Source organism: Streptopelia decaocto (assembly GCF_964273445.1).
Source record: "Streptopelia decaocto genome assembly, chromosome: 24".
Classification (NCBI taxonomy): domain Eukaryota; kingdom Metazoa; phylum Chordata; class Aves; order Columbiformes; family Columbidae; genus Streptopelia; species Streptopelia decaocto.
In genome coordinates, this window is record NC_138679.1 from 621,462 (window position 1) to 640,303 (window position 18,842).

At 52.4% G+C, this 18,842-nt stretch overlaps 1 protein-coding gene across 2 annotated transcripts; it reads left to right on the forward strand.

The window, feature by feature from the left end:
* The first annotated feature begins 3,299 nt into the window (after positions 1-3,299).
* On the forward strand, positions 3,300-17,195 carry SIN3B (SIN3 transcription regulator family member B). 2 transcript variants are annotated; one of them, XR_014185997.1, is made up of 20 exons: positions 3,300-3,450; positions 4,423-4,529; positions 4,954-5,107; positions 5,997-6,251; positions 6,648-6,791; positions 7,039-7,161; positions 7,573-7,662; positions 8,079-8,197; positions 8,700-8,907; positions 9,176-9,292; positions 9,634-9,872; positions 10,582-10,765; positions 10,984-11,578; positions 12,030-12,199; positions 12,710-12,883; positions 13,132-13,224; positions 13,521-13,615; positions 14,068-14,272; positions 14,631-15,389; positions 15,484-17,195. XR_014185997.1 is itself a non-coding variant. In XM_082072125.1 (19 exons), exons 1-19 carry the CDS (start codon positions 3,355-3,357, stop codon positions 14,859-14,861), a joined length of 3,399 nt encoding a protein of 1,132 aa, XP_081928251.1. In that variant the 5' UTR covers positions 3,300-3,354; the 3' UTR covers positions 14,862-17,195. The 2 variants fall into 2 exon arrangements, 1 of the variants encoding a protein (XP_081928251.1); XM_082072125.1 differs by having other exon boundaries at positions 14,631-17,195.
* Positions 17,196-18,842: the final 1,647 nt, after the last annotated feature.

Consider the following 18,842-nt stretch of genomic DNA (forward strand, 5'->3'; position numbering starts at 1 on the left):
AGAAAGCTCACAAATTCACCTCCCAGCTAAGGATTTAACCAGCAGCCCATGAGCGGGCTGGTGCGGGCTGACGGCTCACGGAACAGACAGCCGGTGTCACACCGGAGCCCACGCGGCCACTGCTGCCACCGCGACTCGCAGCTGCCACTCGCTCCACCTGTGGTGACATTTCTGACAAAAAGGAGATGGCGGCGGTGCCAAGATCAACACTTACGAATAACTTTGGTCTCTCTTTTACACTTGTGCATTTGCATCATTCACACACTACCCCTAGAAAAAGTACCACGTGTAACATTTTCTGTCTTGACCCTTATTTGCGTCCTCTATGTTCCAAAAGAGAATTTGGGGAGGAATTGTTTTAGAAAGCTTGCGAATGGAACCTTTTAGGAATAACTAGCATGAGATAGTGATTTCCTCTTAGCTTCAGGGTACAGGTAGGCTATAGATGCGGAATGCAGGAAAACAGGTCTGATACATTTAGAGGCTTGAACATTTTTATAGCCTGAGGAAATCCAGAATGTCCCTGAAAAAGATTTGCTTGCTTGATTTTGTTTGGTTTTGATCTGCAAATTACAGAAAGCTCACCAGAAACCATAACACGTGCTGCATTCCTGTGGAAGGCAAGCTGCTGCTTTTCCAATTCTCCCGGCCCCTCGTGCTTCTCCATTGAGCTGGCAGATCTCGACTTTCCAAACAAAAACCTGCTGGCTGAGGGCTTCTGGTCCCACTGCAACCACTGCTTGAGCTAAGGTTCTTTGATTCGTTAGTGACGCGGACTGGTGCAATCAGTAATAATGACGGGTATATGCAGTGTGAGATGCATACAGCACATCACAGGTTGCAGTGACTTGAAGTACAGTCTAAAAATCCATTAGTTCTAATGTGGGCTTAATATTAGATTTAGACTAATGTAGGCTAAACCCTAATGCAGGCTCTCTGTAATGTTTGTCTCTTAAGGTAAGACAGGTCATCTCCCTGCCTTTTTGATTTATGATAGATTAGGATGTCGGTTAATCTCTTCTTATTTGGCTAGATGATTGCAGAGATTAATCAAGTATTGTCTGCAAAAGGAGCCCACAGACCCAGATTACTAATTTTTTCTTTAATTATTCCTCTGTATGCTAGAGGGATACAGAGGGAGTACAGACAAGGATATACATCAGCCTCTTAAATCTCATTTCATGAGAGAAACAGAAAAACCACAGCAGCTGCTCTGGCTGATACTGGTCTGCTCTGGCTGACACTGGTCTGCTCTGGCTGACACTGGTCTGCTCTGACATGCTCAGTTCAGCCTCCTGAAAAAGGCAAAAGGCCACAAAAATAATAGACGACGGTCTCCTGTGAGAAAGTGGGGAAGCAGAAAGTGGTTCTGAGTGAGTGAATCTGCTGGTACAGCACCACCTCTGTTTCCACAGGATATGAAAAGAGCAGCACCTCTTCTGGGAAGAGCTCTACAGAACAAATACAAAAACACGTATTGAAACAAACTGAAATAGCAACATGCTGTGAATATCGGGAATGAGACCAGCGCGGAAGAGAGACACGGAAAAGCGTGTTCTCTGAGCATGAGGTGGAACGGCCACGTGCTGCTCTTTTGGGGATGGTACCCCAGTCCAAACATAGCCAGAAAGTAGTAAATATTTATTGTGCACAGTTGAAATGCCTTTTAGTAAATTAACTCTTGCAAAGCTTGCCAGCTTTGCCTTTGTGCTCAGTCACGCACCAGTGTCACTCACCACTGCTCCAACAAATGAGGATAAAGTGGGTCATTTTGTCGCCAGGACAACAAAAGCACACACTGACCTAGATATGGCTGAGGAACCTAATCTGGCTCTTGGCACAGCCTGTGGGGTTCAGACAGAATCGGGGGTTCCAGTCAGGGAAACACAGCGTATTAACAACCTCCAAATGTCTCTGCTGTCTGTGGCATCAAGAACAGCCTCTCCTCCTTGTGTCTCATGACAGGTGTCACAGTGACAGCAATGAGATTTAGGAAAACATGCTTCAGGCTTGGAGAGCTTTTTAATCTCCTCTCTAAAGTTTTTGTCTAGAATAGCTTTCCCCCGCTTCCCTCCTCCTTGTTCTTCATGTGACCTGGTTTTACTGAGTTTTACTGAATTCAAACTGTCTGGTGACAAGGGACCATTTGAGGAAAGTGGCACATTTTAAGTCCACAGTAAACCCTTTATTCTGAGCTTGGTTTCTGCAGGTGCCTTGCTGGCTGTGCAGTGTGTACACACAACCGCTACCAGAACTGAACCGGCTGTAGATGTTTTTCTTGCAATAAAAACAGTTGGTTCTATAATCCGTGAGAGGTTTCACTGTCCCAAGACCACCCCCCTCAGCACAACCCGCTCCAGAACATCGTGGCAACGCGTACCATAAAATCCAGAGAGAAAGACATGAAAACTCAAATGAGCAACAGGACAACCAAAGAAATTCTTCTGGGAGGCTGATTCGTACCAGCAAGTTCTCTCAAATCTGTTCCGTGGTGTAAAAAGCAAAGATGAGAAGCATAAACCCGTATAAACCCCCAGGATTAAGCTCCTGAGATTCTGTTTTTGTTCTTTCGCCTCAGTGTCTCAGAAGTACAATATTCAACATCACTGATAACTCCCTTGCTGCGGTTACTTAGAGTCTATTGATACCTTGGCACAATGCTACTGCTGGCATGTCCCACAGCAATAAACAACTAAGAAAAGTAAAATAAGGAAAAAACCAACCCTAAACCAACCAGACCCGAGCAGGCACCGGCGCTCAGTGCGCACCCCCAGCACAGCACCACAGCCCGGGGGGCTCCCCGCCCCCCAGAGCCCCCGATCCCATCACAGAGGCACCTGGAGCCTGGCACCTCAGGACCTTGGCACCACCAGCCCGGAGATCAAAATCACAGAACCCCAGAGTGTCGGGGGTTGAAGGGCCCTGGAAAGCTCATCCCGTGCAATCCCCCCATGGGGCAGGAACACCCAGCTGAGGTTCCACAGGAAGGTGTCCAGGCGGGTTGGAATGTTCCCTGTCCTGCTGGAACTGAGGGGCCACAGCTGGACACAAGATTCCAGGTGTGGTCTCCCCAGGCAGAGCAGAGGGGCAGGAGAACCCTCTGGAGGACAGACCCTCACTCACCGCCGGGGCCCCGTCCCGCCCCTCAGGCCGCTCCTGAGGCGCCGCTCCCGCCATGACGGTTGAACGGCCGGAAGCCGCGCGCGCTCCCGGCGGCCGCGAAGGTTCCGGGCCGGGCCGGGCGGGCCCGTGCGCGCTGACGCAACGCTCCGCACGCGCTGACGGCGGGCGGGCGCGCGACGGCGGAGGGAGCGGGGGGGGGCGCGGCGCGCGCGCTGCTGCCCGACTCCCAACATGGCGGCGGGGGGCGGCGGCGGGCGCGGGGGCAGCGCCGCGCGGTGGGGCGGGGGGGGCGGCCGGGCCGCGGCGCAGGAGAAGCTGCCGGTGCACGTGAGTGCGGGAGCGGGGCCGCCGGGATTCCTGCCCTCTCCCCCCTCCCACCCCGCCAAGGGCCACCCCCGGGACGGCCCCGCCGGGAGCTGTCCCGCCCGGTCCCCGCGGGCTGTCCCCGGGCCGTCTCCCCGCGGTGCCGTGCGGCGCCCCCGCCCTCCTCTCCTCTCCCCCCGGTACCGCGGGGTCCCCTGGGGCCTGCGCCCTCCTCCCGCGGTACCGTCAGCCCCCCGGGCCCGTTCCGCGGTTCCTGTGCTGTGTCCCCCCCGGTACCGCGGGCATCCTCCCGGGGCCTTTTCCGTTCTCCCCGGTACCGGCCCCGCCCTCTCCACAGCCCCCGGTACCGTGCGCCCCTCCCCGGGCCGCTGCCCCTCCCGCTGCCGTGGGGCTCCCCCGGGTCTGTCCCTCCGTGCCCGGGGAGCCCCATCCCCACCCCGGGTCCCCCGGGTCTGTCCCTCCGTGCCCGGGGAGCCCCATCCCCACCCCGGGTCCCCCGGGTCTGTCCCTCCGTGCCCGGGGAGCCCCATCCCCACCCCGGGTCCCCCGGGTCTGTCCCTCCGTGCCCGGGGAGCCCCGTCCCCACCGCGGGGTCCCCCGGGTCTGTCCCTCCGTGCCCGGGGAGCCCCATCCCCACCCCGGGTCCCCCGGGTCTGTCCCTCCGTGCCCGGGGAGCCCCGTCCCCACCGCGGGTCCCCCGGGTCTGTCCCTCCGTGCCCGGGGAGCCCCGTCCCCACCGCGGGTCCCCCGGGTCTGTCCCTCCGTGCCCGGGGAGCCCCGTCCCCACCGCGGGTCCCCCGGGTCTGTCCCTCCGTGCCCGGGGAGCCCCGTCCCCACCGCGGGTCCCCCGGGTCTGTCCCTCCGTGCCCGGGGAGCCCCGTCCCCACCGCGGGTCCCCCGGGTCTGTCCCTCCGTGCCCGGGGAGCCCCGTCCCCACCCCGGGTCCCCGGGCTCACCCGCCCTGTGGCCCCGCAGGTGGAGGATGCGCTTTCCTACCTGGACCAGGTGAAGATTCGCTTCGGCAGCGACCCCGCCACCTACAACGGCTTCCTGGAGATCATGAAGGAGTTCAAGAGCCAGAGGTGAGAACCGGGGGGCTCCGGGCGCTGCCCGGCGTTGGGGGGCCCAGGTTCACCCCGTCTCCCCAGCTCCTCCGGCAGCGCGTTGCAGCTCTGGCCGGCCCGTCCTTGTCCACACGCGAAGTCCACAGGAAAAGACAAATGTCTTTTTGCTTCCCGCTCAGCCCGGCAGCTCTGGGCGATGCCAACGCGCCCGTTTCGGGTGACACGCACACTCGCGTCCCCTCGCTGCGGGTGACGCTCCCAGCACGAGGCTGCAGCGCTCGCTCCATCTCCTTGGGCTAATATTTCAGTCCAAGGTTCCTAAACTTGCTTGTTAAAAAATGGCATTTCTAAGAAGCCAGATGCTTCGCGTGCCTCTGTCATTTTCTGGGTGTAACTCGTGTTTCTGATTTGGACGCAAGTAACAAACTGTTCTCAATTTCAGCATCGACACACCCGGAGTGATCCGACGTGTCTCGCAGCTTTTCCACGAGCATCCCGACCTCATCGTAGGATTCAATGCTTTCCTTCCTCTGGGCTACAGGATCGAAATTCCAAAGAATGGGAAGTTAAGTATCCAGTCACCTCTGAATAGTCAGGTAGGTTATAGAGCTCATGTTCTGTAATCAGTTCTGTTACCTGTGTCACTATACACATCTCTTGCACACGTTAGGCTCTGTAGATTTACTTGTGTTGCATGTTGCTAAAGTTTTTACATGTTTTTCAAAGTGTATTTTGAGTATAATATAAATTTAACTATTAAATCTCAAACCAGATGTTCGTTCAGCTCACACAAGAATGATGTTCTTGCGTGAAGTGTCACTTCAGTCACATTGGAAATTGTAATTGGCTTGACATATTTCTGTAAATTCGTAATACATGGTATGTGTAGCGACAAATTTCCAGGAGAAATCCTGGCAGAATCCCATTTCCAGCCCTCCGCGGAGAAACTGGAAATGTGTTTAGGTCACAGGCAAAACAGGTATTGCCACGCGATTGCAAACATCCCGCAGTGAAACACGCTGTTATCATACAGGTGGGCACATACTGGCCTCAGCTTCTCCTCTGTTGTTGTTGCGTGGCTGTGGAGGCTGAATTCTACTAATAAACTTGTGCTTTAACTCTAATTAGTAGCAGTAAATATCTTTTAGATCTCGGTTCCCTTAGATCTCTCTGTTGCTTAGAAATGTATCTTTCATACAGTTCTTAAAACTGCTGGTTCCTCTGAAATAAACCAGTAGCAACGGGAATCGCGGTGCGTGGTGTTTGGGTAATGGATAGTGGAGAAAGGCAGAAATGAGGCAGATGCTTCATAAGCCAGATAGAACTTAGGGGATTTTTGTAACTGATGGTGCTAATAAACCAGGCAGGGAAGTGTATTGGCTAATTAAATAGTGTTTTCCCCTCTGTGTGGTAATGTGTTTGTAGCTGAGCAGCGTGGAACCCCCGCTGCAGGTTGTTGCTGAACTCCGCTGTGTTTGTGCCCAGGCGCCCGCGGAGCCGCCCGGCGCCGGCAGCGGCCTCGTGCTGCACTGCTCCCCGGAGAACGCGCACAGCCACGGCGACTGCGCCGAGGAGCTCAGGCAGCCGCTCCCCTACAAGGACGACAAGTCCCAGATTCCTCTGGAGTCCGATTCCGTGGAGTTCAATAACGCCATCAGTTACGTGAATAAGATCAAAACGCGTTTCCTCGACCATCCGGAAATTTACAGATCCTTTTTGGAAATTCTTCATACTTACCAGGTGAGAGGTCTGCCGCTCAGGAGGTTTGGGGCTTGTGCTGTAGCTGCTTGAGCAGTTGTTGTCGATTGAAGCGTCTCCCTGTCGAACAGTCTCACACGGCTCCCAGGCCTTTGTCCAGCAATCGCCTCAGACACTCACACAAAATGACAAAAGTGTGAGAACTGAAGAGCTCTGCAGTGTCTGAGGTGTGAAGGGGTTGTCTCTGGCTCTGTCTTCACCAACTTTCAGTTGATTTAGCGATATTTTGTGCGAAAGGATTCACTGGAAGAACCTTGGGCTATCCGGTCGTTAGTTCAAGTTGCGTAGCATATATTTTTTGGCTGAGTCGATGAGTTTTCTTGTGGAACGAGGTATGTTTTTGACTCTGTTTAACATCTGTGCATCTCTGGTTGTCAGAAGGAACAGCTGAACACGAAGGGCCGGCCTTTCCGGGGCATGTCGGAGGAAGAAGTGTTCACCGAAGTGGCGAATCTGTTCAGGGGACAGGAGGATCTGCTTTCGGAGTTCGGACAGTTCCTCCCGGAGGCCAAAAGGTCCTTGGTATGTGTGTGTGTAAAACGAGGCAGAATATTGAACATTCTCTGTATGCAGAATGCGTGAAGAAGCTTTAGGGATGCAAAACATTATGGAAAAACAGCCAGTATGTGAACTTTGCTCCTTTTCATTGTTTGGAATGTCACAGAACAGGTGACTTACCTACACGTTCTCTCTCCTGTTCTGATGTATTTGGTTCTTTCTTTGCACCAGTCAAGAAGAGAACACTGAAAACGTTCCTAATTTACCTCAGTTCACAGGGAATGGACCGTGCGAGGTGAACAGTGTCCAGAAAAGCGAGCACGAGAAGAACCTGGAACACAGCAAGAAGCGATCCAGACCGCTGCTGCTGCGGCCCGTGTCCGGCCCGGCCAAGGTGAGAACGTGGTGTTCAGGTAACTGCTGAGGTAAAGTTGCCACGAGTAGCATCTTTGATGTCTGTAGGTGTCAGGTATGCGAAACAAAATTTCAGAGTTATTTTTAAAATAATAATTACTGTAGAAAAAGGGAATTTTTAAAGTGTGGCTGGTTACGTTGAATACAAAAAAATCACCTTCTGGAAGGGGCCAGTTTGTTGCTTCTGCAGATAAATCTTCATTTGGAATTCTTCCTCTGGTGATCCTTGTGTGTGTTCTCTTCTCCTGAGCTTAGTGGAGGCCTTGACGCAGCCCCGCCAGGCCGCTCTGTGGGAAACCGCGCGTTTCAGCCTTTGCAGGGTTGTTCCGTGTCAGCCAGGTGGGATCTGATCGCGTTTGAGTCACGTTTTAACTGCTTGTTCTTTCAACAGAAGAAAATGAAACTGCGAGGTACCAAAGACCTGTCGGTAGCGACGGTGGGCAAGTACGGCACGCTGCAGGAGTTCTCCTTCTTCGACAAGGTCGGTGCTGGGCCTGTGCTCACCTTCTGGGGCTGATTGTCAACCATTTATATGGTTATTAATTGCTTGCTTCCCTGTGCAATCTGTGTGCCAGCACTTGGCAATTACCTGATTTCTCAAGTGATAGAGAAAATAGATGGGTTTGGAAGACAAATAGAAACCAATAATTAACCTTTTCCTGAACGCTTGTCTCTTACAAACCCGTTTTTCTCTACTTTTCAGTGATGTTTCCTCATGGTACCACCTGCAGTTACCAGATTATTCTTTGAAACTGGGCATTTTTGTGCAATTTTTACTAACGTGTTGCAGTATAGACAAGGGTTTGTCGCTGTGCCCGCGGTTCAGGCCACGTAGAACATGAACACTGAACAGATGTGTTCAGCGATGTGACCGTTTCTCTCCCAACCGTGCGGTAGGTGCGGAGGGTGCTGAAGAGCCAGGAAGTGTACGAAAACTTCCTCCGCTGCATCGCTCTCTTCAACCAGGAGCTGGTCTCCGGCTCTGAGCTGCTCCAGCTGGTTACACCGTTTTTAGGGTAAGTTCCCGACTGTCTTCTCTGCTTTGTTGGACTTTTGATGTCTTAGTCTGTCACTGTTCAGTAGACATTGTGACCTTTGTTACTTTAGATTTAACTTCAGAAGTACCTCCTAGGTAGCGTGCAGGACATTGAAGGCTTATCCAAAAAGAGGAGTAATAAAATCGGAATGTTTTAACATATCTAGGCAGCTTTTAAAGAGTGTTTTGGGGAGGATATTTTCCTCTCTGTGTCCAGTTGAAAGCCTCACAAGAAGCAGAATACCCAACATTATGCTAAATCATTGGGGACAGAGGATCTCGTGGGTTCTGGAGGGTGAGCTCTGTTCACACTCCCCGTGCCAGTCTCTCCGAATGTAACAGGGGTGAAGGTGCAGTCTCAGAGCTGTGGGAAGGATGACTGGTTCTAGCTCTGCTGCGAGCCGCTCGCGCTCTTTGCCTTCCAACGACAGGGGAGAAAATCAGGGAGGAATAACCAAATCCGCTTCCTTGTGTTTTTGAAGGAAATTCCCAGAACTCTTTGCGCAGTTCAAGTCTTTTCTTGGTGTGAAGGAGCTTTCATTCGCTTCTCCACTGAGCGACCGATCTGGGGACGGAATGAGCCGGGAAATCGATTACGCTTCCTGCAAACGCATCGGCTCGAGCTACCGGGCTCTGCCAAAAACTTACCAGCAGCCCAAGTGCAGTGGAAGAACAGCCATTTGCAAGGAGGTACTTGGGGGTCACACCTTTTGTGGATTCTTTGCTTTGCTGCTGCTGAGCCAGCTTCTCAGAGCAGTTATTCATCCCCTTTATTGAAACGAGTATTCCCAGGCATTTCATTAATTTTATCTAAACCCATCTCAAGTAATATCTTTGGCTGTGTGCATACAGAAATGTGTTCCTATAGACAGACTAGAACGTTAAATAGCCTGAAGTGAAGAGAAGGGCTCTGGGCTCGTGCGGCTCTGCTCAGAGTCGCGTCTCTGCGCTGTTGCAGGTGTTGAACGACACCTGGGTTTCATTTCCATCCTGGTCTGAAGATTCCACTTTCGTCAGCTCCAAGAAGACGCCGTACGAGGAGCAGCTGCACCGCTGTGAGGACGAGCGGTTCGAGGTACCTGCACCTCCCCAGCGAGAAAAACCTCTCGCTAGGAGGATTTTGACTCAATTCATTGGTGGCCAAATACTGAAAGTTCTATTTCTTTTTGCTGGTTTGAGCTAGAGTTTTGTTTTGCGCTTGCTTGGAGTCTAATAGTTCTTTCTAGGCGTGAGTCCCGTTCTAAAAAGCATGTTACCTTTGGGAGAACGGGTATATCTTCCTGTAAGAAACCTCTGCCGATGGTTCTTAGCTGCACCCAGCGGGGCTGGAACGCACAGCACAGCCGTGAACGCCGCTGCTCTTCATTTTCGGGCCGCGTCTGTGCTTACACGGTGTCTCTTGTGAACTCTCCGCAGCTGGACGTTGTCCTGGAGACCAATTTAGCCACCATCCGCGTCCTGGAGAGCGTGCAGAAGAAGCTGTCCCGCCTGGCGCAGGAGGATCAGGAGAAGTTCCGCCTGGACGACTGCTTGGGGGGAACGTCCGAGGTGATCCAGCGCCGGGCCATCTACCGCATCTACGGGGACAAAGCACCGGAGATCATCGAAAGTCTAAAGAAAAACCCTGTTACTGCAGTTCCTGTTGTTCTGAAGAGGTAATTCCTGTTCTGTGTTCACTGGGGTCTTTAAGAAGCTGATCTGGGATGGTAAAGCCTGATTTCTGCCAAAATTAAGTGGCTTGGTTTTCACTTCTGTAGATTTTAATGCAGAATTACGAAATAAAGTAGGTTTTTGTTAATTTTAAAGCGACAGATGTTTTAGCAGATGTTTAGAAATACCTAGAAAGATTTCAGGAGCTTATTGAAGATGCTGCTTTCTAAAAATATTTCAGCAGCCTATTGAAAATGCTTCTTTCTGTGTTTAAACTTCTTGGGCTGTGCTTGAAGCAAAGCCACAATTTTGGGTTAGATTTGGAACTGAGCCGCTTTTGAGTTTGAAGTCCATCATGTTTCTCTGCCTTTCTGGTGGGTGGTTGTGGTGCTTCAGTTACCGTAAAAACCAAACCAAACCAAACCAAAGGAAGTCTTTGCGAAGCAGAAAGATTCCGTGGAGGAGCTGTGGGAGGAAGCTCGAGTGTTGGAAGCTGTGGTGGATTTCTCCCGTGAGCGTGGTTAAACAACTGTTTTCTGTAGACGCTGTTTCAAAGGATAACTCATCTTTGGTGGTGGTGCTTTATTGATTGATTTATTACTCCCAGGAACCCTGGGAGAGTTTGGTGCGCGACAGTTGGCTACACTAAAAAGGCTTTTGCGTGTATTTCTGCGCTTGTCTCTTTGAACTGAAGCGGATTCTACACTTCCGCAGGTTGAAAGCGAAGGAGGAGGAATGGCGAGAGGCCCAGCAGGGCTTCAACAAGATCTGGCGGGAGCAGTACGAGAAAGCCTACCTGAAGTCCCTCGACCACCAGGCTGTCAACTTCAAACAGAACGACACCAAAGCCTTGCGCTCCAAGAGCCTGCTGAACGAGATCGAGAGCGTCTACGATGAGGTGCGTGCGCCGGTAACTCATCCGTCCTGTCCGCCGTTTGTTTAGTGTTATCCAGACGTTTACGCAGCACCTGGGCCCTTGTTGGTGTGGAGTGCTCTGAGGAGTTCTCGGGCGAAAACGGCCCGAGCGCAGCGTTAATCCTGGCTTATTTCTTCTGGCAGGAATGGCTCTTGAGCATGGAGTGGAAGGATCTTTATCTCTTTGTCTCTTGATTACAGCATCAGGAGCAGCATTCGGAGGGGAGAAGTTCATCCACAAACGAGCCTCATCTTATCTTTATCTACGAAGACAAGCAGATTTTGGAAGACGCGGCGTCTCTCGTCAGCTATTATGTCAAACGGCAGCCTACGATCCAGAAGGAGGATCAAGCCACCATCCGGCAGATAGTGCATCACTTCATACCGGAGCTTTTTTTCTCTCAGCCCCCTGAGCACAGTATTTCTGAAGAATCGACAGACGAGGACAGAGAAAACCATCAGGGGCAGAGCCTGGAGACGCCGGAGCTGCGGAAGAAACACGCGCCGGGGCCTCCGAGCAGTCCCGTGGAGGCCAAAGGCACCTTCTGCGATGTGACGGCGGCCGAGCCCCACAACGCTCTGGATGATGTGTACAGCCTCTTCTTTGTCAATAACAATTGGTATTTCTTCCTCCGCCTTCACCAGACTCTGTGCTCAAGGCTGCTAAAGATTTATCGTCAGGCTCAGAAGCAGCTTCTAGAATATCGGACTGAAAAAGAGAGAGAGAAACTCCTTTGTGAGGGAAGAAAGGAAAAAACCAATGATCCAGCCATGGAACTAAGGCTGAAGCAACCAAGTAAGAATACCCTGGGACATAGTTGGTTCTTCATGCTCTGGTTGTTAGCGTTCGATCTCTAGATCTGAGTCGCTGAGCCCAGCAGGCAAGTCTGTGAGGAGCACAGAGGCGCAGCCCTCTGCTGTCGTGATTTGTGGATACAGCAAATCAAACAGGATAGCACGTTTGTCGTTTATCTTCTGAGGGCTCTCGTGCGTAGTTCATAGAGCCTTCATGCACGCCCACTGTTGGCAGCTGTTCTGAGGGGTCTCGCATTAATCTGTTGCTTAGATTTCAAACAAAGTTGACCACACAAGGTGGTCACAGAAGCACATGAGATCAAACTGTTCCAGTCTCAGCGCTTCTTACCGTGATCTGTCCATAAACACGTTAGTGATACTGAATGTCCTGGTGACGTCCCTCATATCTTTTGGCTTTGCTTTGCCTCTTACCTCCACTTTTCCCCTCACAGGTGAGGTGGAGCTGGAGGAATACTACCCCGCCTTCCTGGACATGGTGCGGAGCCTGCTGGACGGGAACATCGACCCCACGCAGTACGAGGACACGCTGAGGGAGATGTTCACCATCCACGCCTACATCGGCTTCACTATGGACAAGCTGGTGCAGAATATTGTCCGCCAGGTAGATCGTTTGGTCCTGTGCTGAGTGTTTATGGGCCGCGCATCTCCCTTCAATAGCCAGACGGGTTTCTGACAACCCTGTAGTGCAAGGACGCACTAAACTTAAAGCAAATTCATAGAAAAGTGATACATATATATATATATATATAGGGGAAACACGCTAACAGAAGTTCAGTGAGATAATTCAGCTTCAATACGGGGATCACCTTAAGGGATTTTCTCTTCCTGGCCTTTTCCAACATTTGTTAAGTTCTAGTCTTTCCAAAATTCTTCAATTCCCAAACTACACCTAAGACAAAGAGGGCCAGCCCTTTTTACTCAAACTCAGCTGTAGTTTTGTTACAGCTAAGGCACATCAGTCCCTCGCTCTCCTCTGCTTCTTTATTGCAAAGTAATGCAACAGGCGAAGTCTCTGGGGTGGAAACTGTGTTCCTTCATGCGAGGTGTGATGCTGTGCTGAGTTTCGCGCTCCTCCTGTGAGGTGCTGACTGAATCCCCATTTCCATGGCAGCTTCACCACCTGGTGAGCGACGACATCTGCCTGAAGGTGGTGGAGCTGTACCTGGGCGAGAGGAAGCGCGGGGCGGCCGGGGGGAACCTGTCCTCGCGCTGCGTGCGCGCCGCCAAGGAGACCAGCTACCAGTGGAAGGCCGAGCGCTGCATGGCCGATGAGAACTGTTTCAAGGTAAGAATTTGCTTGGGAAAAATGGGTTTGGTGGTGGTGCTCTGAGGCCGCGGTGGGGACAGCGATATGGAGAGAGGGCACCAAAACGGGAGCACAGACAGGGAAGCGGCGTGCCGTATTGGCTCCCTGAAAATCCCGCTGCTTACTCCTCTCCCAGCTTGGATTGGTTGTCCAAATGATTCGTGGATATCCAGCATTTTATTGGGAACCCACGTGGCCAATATCTTGTGCCTGTAACTTTATGACAGGTGATGTTCCTTCAGCGGAAAGGACAGGTGATCATGACCATTGAGCTGCTGGACACGGAAGAAACCCAGACAGAGGATCCTGTGGAGGTCCAGGTGAGATCACAGTGACCGTGGAGGCTGCTGTACCATGGACAAAGCGGATGCCTGAGAGCGCTCTCCCGCTTCCCTCTTCCAAAACGTGGGACGTTGCCAGGAGGAGCAGTGGGAAGATTCCACGTGGGGCTGTGGGCACTGACAGCAATGGGTGTGTTAACAAAAGAGCTTCAAACGCAAATCAGCTCGGAGTTGAGCGCGGTATCAGCAGCTGCTTAAAAACCAGCTTGGAAATGAACTAGTTCTTTGCTGTGATGAGACCGAAATCCAACTTGAAATTTGTGCCTCTTGTGTAGCACCTGGCGAACTACATGGAGCAGTACGTTGGGGTGGAAGGAGCTCCCAACAACCAGAACGACGGCTTCCTATTGAAACCCGTCTTTCTGCAAAGGTGAGCGGGTTCCCCTCCTGAGCCGCCCCTGCGGCAGCTGCTGCGGCCGCCTCTGCGCGCGTGGCCGTGGCTTTGGGGGATTTTAGGCGCTGACACAGGCATCTCTCGGGAAGCACACTCCCCCTTGAGGTCCAGAGGGGCTGCTGGAGCCCAGCGCGCCGCGGTAAGAGTGCTGAAGGAAAGATCTATGACCGCTGCACTGAGATTCGTTCGTGAAACAGTGTTTAGAATGGAGTGGGACTGTGTAAGCAGTCACTTTTAGGAGCAATTTGAAGTCTAATTTGTTCCCATTTCGCTAAATATTTGTCAAAAGTGCATGGAGGAAGATCCAGGAGAAAGTCTGAAAACTAAATGTGGAAATACAGATTTCATAGTTGTGCTGCCAGCTCTGCTAGCTGACGATACGGATAACCAAGTGTGATACGCGCTCCCTAATCCTCCTTTTCTTCTAGAAACCTCAAAAAGTTCCGCAAGTGGCAGTGCAAGCAGGTGAGAGCCCTGCGCAGCGAAGTGAAGAGCTCCTGGAAGAGGCTGATCGGGGTGGAAAGCGCCTGCAACGTGGACTGTCGGTTCAAGCTCAACACCCACAAGATGATGTTCATCATGAACTCGGAGGATTACATGTACCGGCGGGGAGCGCTGTGCCGCGCCAAGCAGGTGCGCGTGCCGCCGCGCGCTCTGCAGCTCGGGCAGCCGCGGGGCTTGAGGGCGGGAGCCGGGAGTCGGGTCTTGGGGCTGAATTCTTGCAAACTACACCCAGAAGTTGCTGCTTTGTGTTGGACGGAGGGCTGGTAAACCCTCTGTGCTTTGGGTTAGTCCAGCAGCCTTTACTCTGCAAATTTTAAGGGGGAGTGGCAAAGTTTAGGGAATAGAAATGTTTAGATGCAGGTATGCAGTTTGGTCTTTTTTTGGTTGTGTTGTGTTGGAGAGCAGGCGCATCTCAGACCTACGGAGAGGCGAAGGGTTTGGCTCTTTCCCAGAAACCTCTCGGTGATCCTCCCTGTCCCGTTCTCAGGTCCAGCCCGTGGTGCTGCTGAAGCACCACCAGCAGTTTGAAGAGTGGCACAACCGCTGGCTGGAGGAGAACGTCACCATGGAGGCGGTTGACGTCGTTCAAGACTGGCTGATGGGAGACGAAGACGAGGAGATGGTGCCGTGCAAAACAACGTGTGAGACGGTGAACGTCCACGGGGTCCCGGTGAACAGGTACAGGGTTCAGTACAGCCGCCGTCCAGCGTCACCCTGAGCACAGACTTGGTCCTGCGACCACGCCGAGTAGGAGCGTTGCTGGTGAAACACATTTACTCTGAGAATAGTGGTGGGAATGCAATGTATGTATTCATGATATTTATCCAAACAGCATTTTACTTTGGATTATGATGTATTTTCCATATGGCGTAGACTTGTCTCCTTGCAGTGTAATCCTCCAGCCGTCGTGAAGAGACTTTTAACAGCTTTGTGGGACGAGGGCTCTCGGCATCGCCGCACACTTTTTGGTAGTTTCCTGGTGTTCCTTCCAGTCCGTACTGGAAGGTTGAGTGAGGCAAACTGGGCAAACTACCGCTCGTGGCTTGGCCGGAGATGGAGCTGGGCTGGTGGTAGAGCAGATGTTGGCAGCTGCTTCCACTCCGAAGGGTTTAACGTTCCCTCTCTTCCTGAATTTGTGCCGTCTTGGAGCCTGCAGAACTCTTCAGTTGTAACCTCCGAGTGCCGGGGGGCTGAGAGCACCTTGGCACAGCCGCTTCGTTATCTACGTGTACTAATGAGGCAACAGGTGCAGTATCTGTTACTGGTGCTCTGGGGAGAGATGCCAAAACTGAGAGAAGGGCGAGCGGCATACGAAACGCCCCGACTCTCATCCATTTCAGTATTTTGGAGCATGAGCCAAGGGGAAGGAACTTTGAGCCGCGGTGATTTGCGGCACCAGGCACCGAGGCCCGTCAGCGCCCGCGTCCGTGCTCCGCGAACGCGCCGCCTGCCGCGGCCCCTGCTGGATCCGGAGCTGCGTGGAGCGCGCCTGGGGAGGAACGGCCGGCGCGAGGTCTGGCCTTTTTTACTTTCAATCTCTTTTATTTTGCATGTTGCTGGCAGCCTCCAGACTGCGTTCTCAGGCGCTTCGCGTTCCTCGCGCGCCCGGACTCCGTGGTTCTGCTGGGTTGTGCCACGCAGAGAACAGCAGCAGGTGGAGCTCTTGCCGCGCGGTTTGTGCCGGGCCGGAGGTTTGTCCGGATTCTTGGCCGTTTCTGCTGGGTCAGCACAGCTGCCGTGTTCCCAGCGACACATGGAGATCTGTACCGGCAGAGCTGGGTCCAGCCACAGCCGTGCTCGACGCTTTTCTGCTGAACGTCTACTTCTCTCAAAGCTTTTTATGAAATGAAACCTTGCAAAAAAACTACCCCGAACCGTGCAGAACACTACGCTGTTAATTGTCTGACTTGAATCCATTAAAAAATGAAGAGAATGGAGTTACGTCTGTCCTGCAGCCCCGCCAGGACCTCGCTGGTCTGTCGGGCCGAGGGCGAGCCACGCTGTCCATGTGTCGCACACGTCGTGTCTCGGGGCAGGTCCGGCCTCCGCTCCGCTCCCAGCTCTTTCCAGGCTTTTGGGGCAATAACCCCCTCAGCCCCGCGATATTTTGTGGTTTTGATTTTTAGGTTATAATTTCTGCCAGACAAAGCAGCAGCCTGTAGGATCTGTCCTGGGTTGTTTCCACTGTACAGCATTTGGTTTTGCAATTGTCTCACTTGACAGTAGAAAACTTGGCCTTGGGGGTACGTTTAATAGAAAACTGTACTGACTCTTTGTCTTTTTTTTGCAAAATACCCGGTAGGAGGGAAGGCGGGAGGCCTTGAGTCCTGCCCTTGCACAACCGCTGCCAGCGAGGGCTGGTCGTCCACGGCTCCTGTTCGCGTTGTCTGGGTCTGTTCAAATGCTGGTTACTGAAGGTTCTTCCCGTGCCCGCCCTGCAGTGGGTGGCGAAGGACGCCGAGCGCGTCGTCTCGCCAGGGCCACGGAGCACAGAATATTCCCCTCTGCTTCCAGACAGCTCCACGAACCCACCTCTCCGCTGCCTTGGGTGGAGGTGACAACCGTGCCAAATTTTATGGTTTTATGATACAGAAAAATGTTTACTAGAAAATAGGTTGCAACTCGTGGCTTAAAAGGCGTTTGATTCCAAGTGTGCCGCGGTGCACGGGGGCGACGCGCCCGCGCACCGTCGTCGTCCATCTCCCCATTTTTAAGTGTACTTCAGGTATTTTTAAGCATCCTTATTTTGTAAACCTTAATTTATAATCAGAAGGGATGGAGCGAGGCTTTGGCCCCGGACAGCGCTGCTGTCTCCAGGGTGGCAGGAGCAAGGAGGGGGTGCAGCGCTGGTTGAGAGCAGCTTTGCTGGGCTCCGGGTTCCAGCTCCACGCTGGGTCTCTGCCGGCGCCACCTGGATTCAAGAGTTTGTTCTTCCATTTTTTTGAAGGATCTTTGCTTTTGGGCTTGTAATTGCTTTGCCAGCTCTTTGAATGTAGTTTTTTTAATATTTATTTGCACATTCAAGTCAAATAAAATATTGATTTTAAAAGTCTAGCGGCTCTCGCTGTTTGAAGTTTGCTGTAGATCAGTGTAAAGTTTCTGACAGTCCCCACAGAATTGCCTGGATTTGGTAGAACAGTGCAGATGTGCCATGGGACGGGCTTCCCGTGGAGCAGCCGCAGGGTGACGCGCAGGCAGCGCTTCGACCTGCGCGCACGGACACGTTCATCCGCAGGGAGGAAACCAAGCTGAATGGGGCGGGATTGCGCGTGCTGCCCGGACCCGCGCACCCCGGGCGGGCAGACGGCTCGTGCAGGAGTCGTGGGTTGCGTTGGAAGCCCAGCGGTGCCCGCGAGGCACGGCTTCTAGCAGATGGGTTTACTAGCGGCACCTTTTGCCATGAGAGGTGTGGTGCAAAAATAAGGTCCAGGCCTGGCCTCCAATTACTCGCACGCTAAAAAACAGGCGTTCAAGGAAAGTGACTGATTCCAGTCCCGAAATCTATAAGCACATCTGCTACAGGTTAAGACAATACAACTGCAACCATGAAAATAACCCTCCACCCGCCTTTCCCCCAACCTCCCAAATTCCTGGGTAATAACATGTGTAGCTGTTCCCTGTGAGCTCTGCGCAACAAATGGATGTGTAGATTCTGCAGATGAAGCTTGCGGTGATGTGACCCAGATCTGATAGGAGTTTCCTTTACATCATCCTCAACACTTCCGTTGCCATAACAAAAGGCGACTCCGCTTTCTGGGCAGCACGTTACTCGCTCGCAGGGAAACAAAGCTTGTTCTCCTAAGAACTGTCCTCTGATGCATCGGTTGCATGGGATGGTTTGATTTAAGCGCTGGTGGTGTCTGGAGGACACAGGCCGCCTTACTCCAGGCTTCCTGCGGAGAGCTGGACTTGTCCTGTGCTGGGCAGGAACGATCGGAACCAACGGCACCCGAGAGCGGCCGCAGCGAGACCCTGAGCGCTTGGGCCTGGGTGCTCAGGGCTGCGTTCTGATGAGAACAGCGCTCGAAATTCAAGGCAATGACAAAAGCAGCTTAAAAGCTATCTTCCAGGTTTGCAGGATGGAATAAGAATTAATGGTTTTTAAATTAAATTAAAATTCCTAAAGGAAGTGCTTGAATTCAATGTTTAGTACTTCAGAGCTTTTTTTTTTAAACTGTTTTTTCCGTATCACAGCGATGCACAAAGACAACGTGTGTGTGAGCAGTTGTGGTTTTCTTCCTGCTTTAGCCAGGGACTAGAATTAACTCGGCCTCACTGAAACCAAAGGCACGGAGCAGAAATAGCAAACCATTATTTGCCCACTAAGTTTTGCTCTTCCACGCCTTAAAAGACGTACGGGACAGACCAGGTGGTGTTTGTGCCCTCCCTCCCGGCTTTCAAACCGCCAGCCTGTTCTATGACAGCGTTTGGGTTCAGAGCCGTGCAATAAAAGCGCCTTCTCCCAAGAGATGAGCTATTGCACAACGAATGACTTTTCAAACCAAATCGTTACCCCACAGGGCAGGGATCACACGACTTAAAGAGATGTTAACAGGTCGTGACAAACCTCTGGCAATAGAACCTTCAAGCAAGCTGTTCTGCATCTAAAACAGTCACTAAAGATCACACAGCATCTGAAAAATGAAGGACACGGCAATGAGTAACCCCGCTCTGCTCCCCTCCAGAGACCCGGCCATAG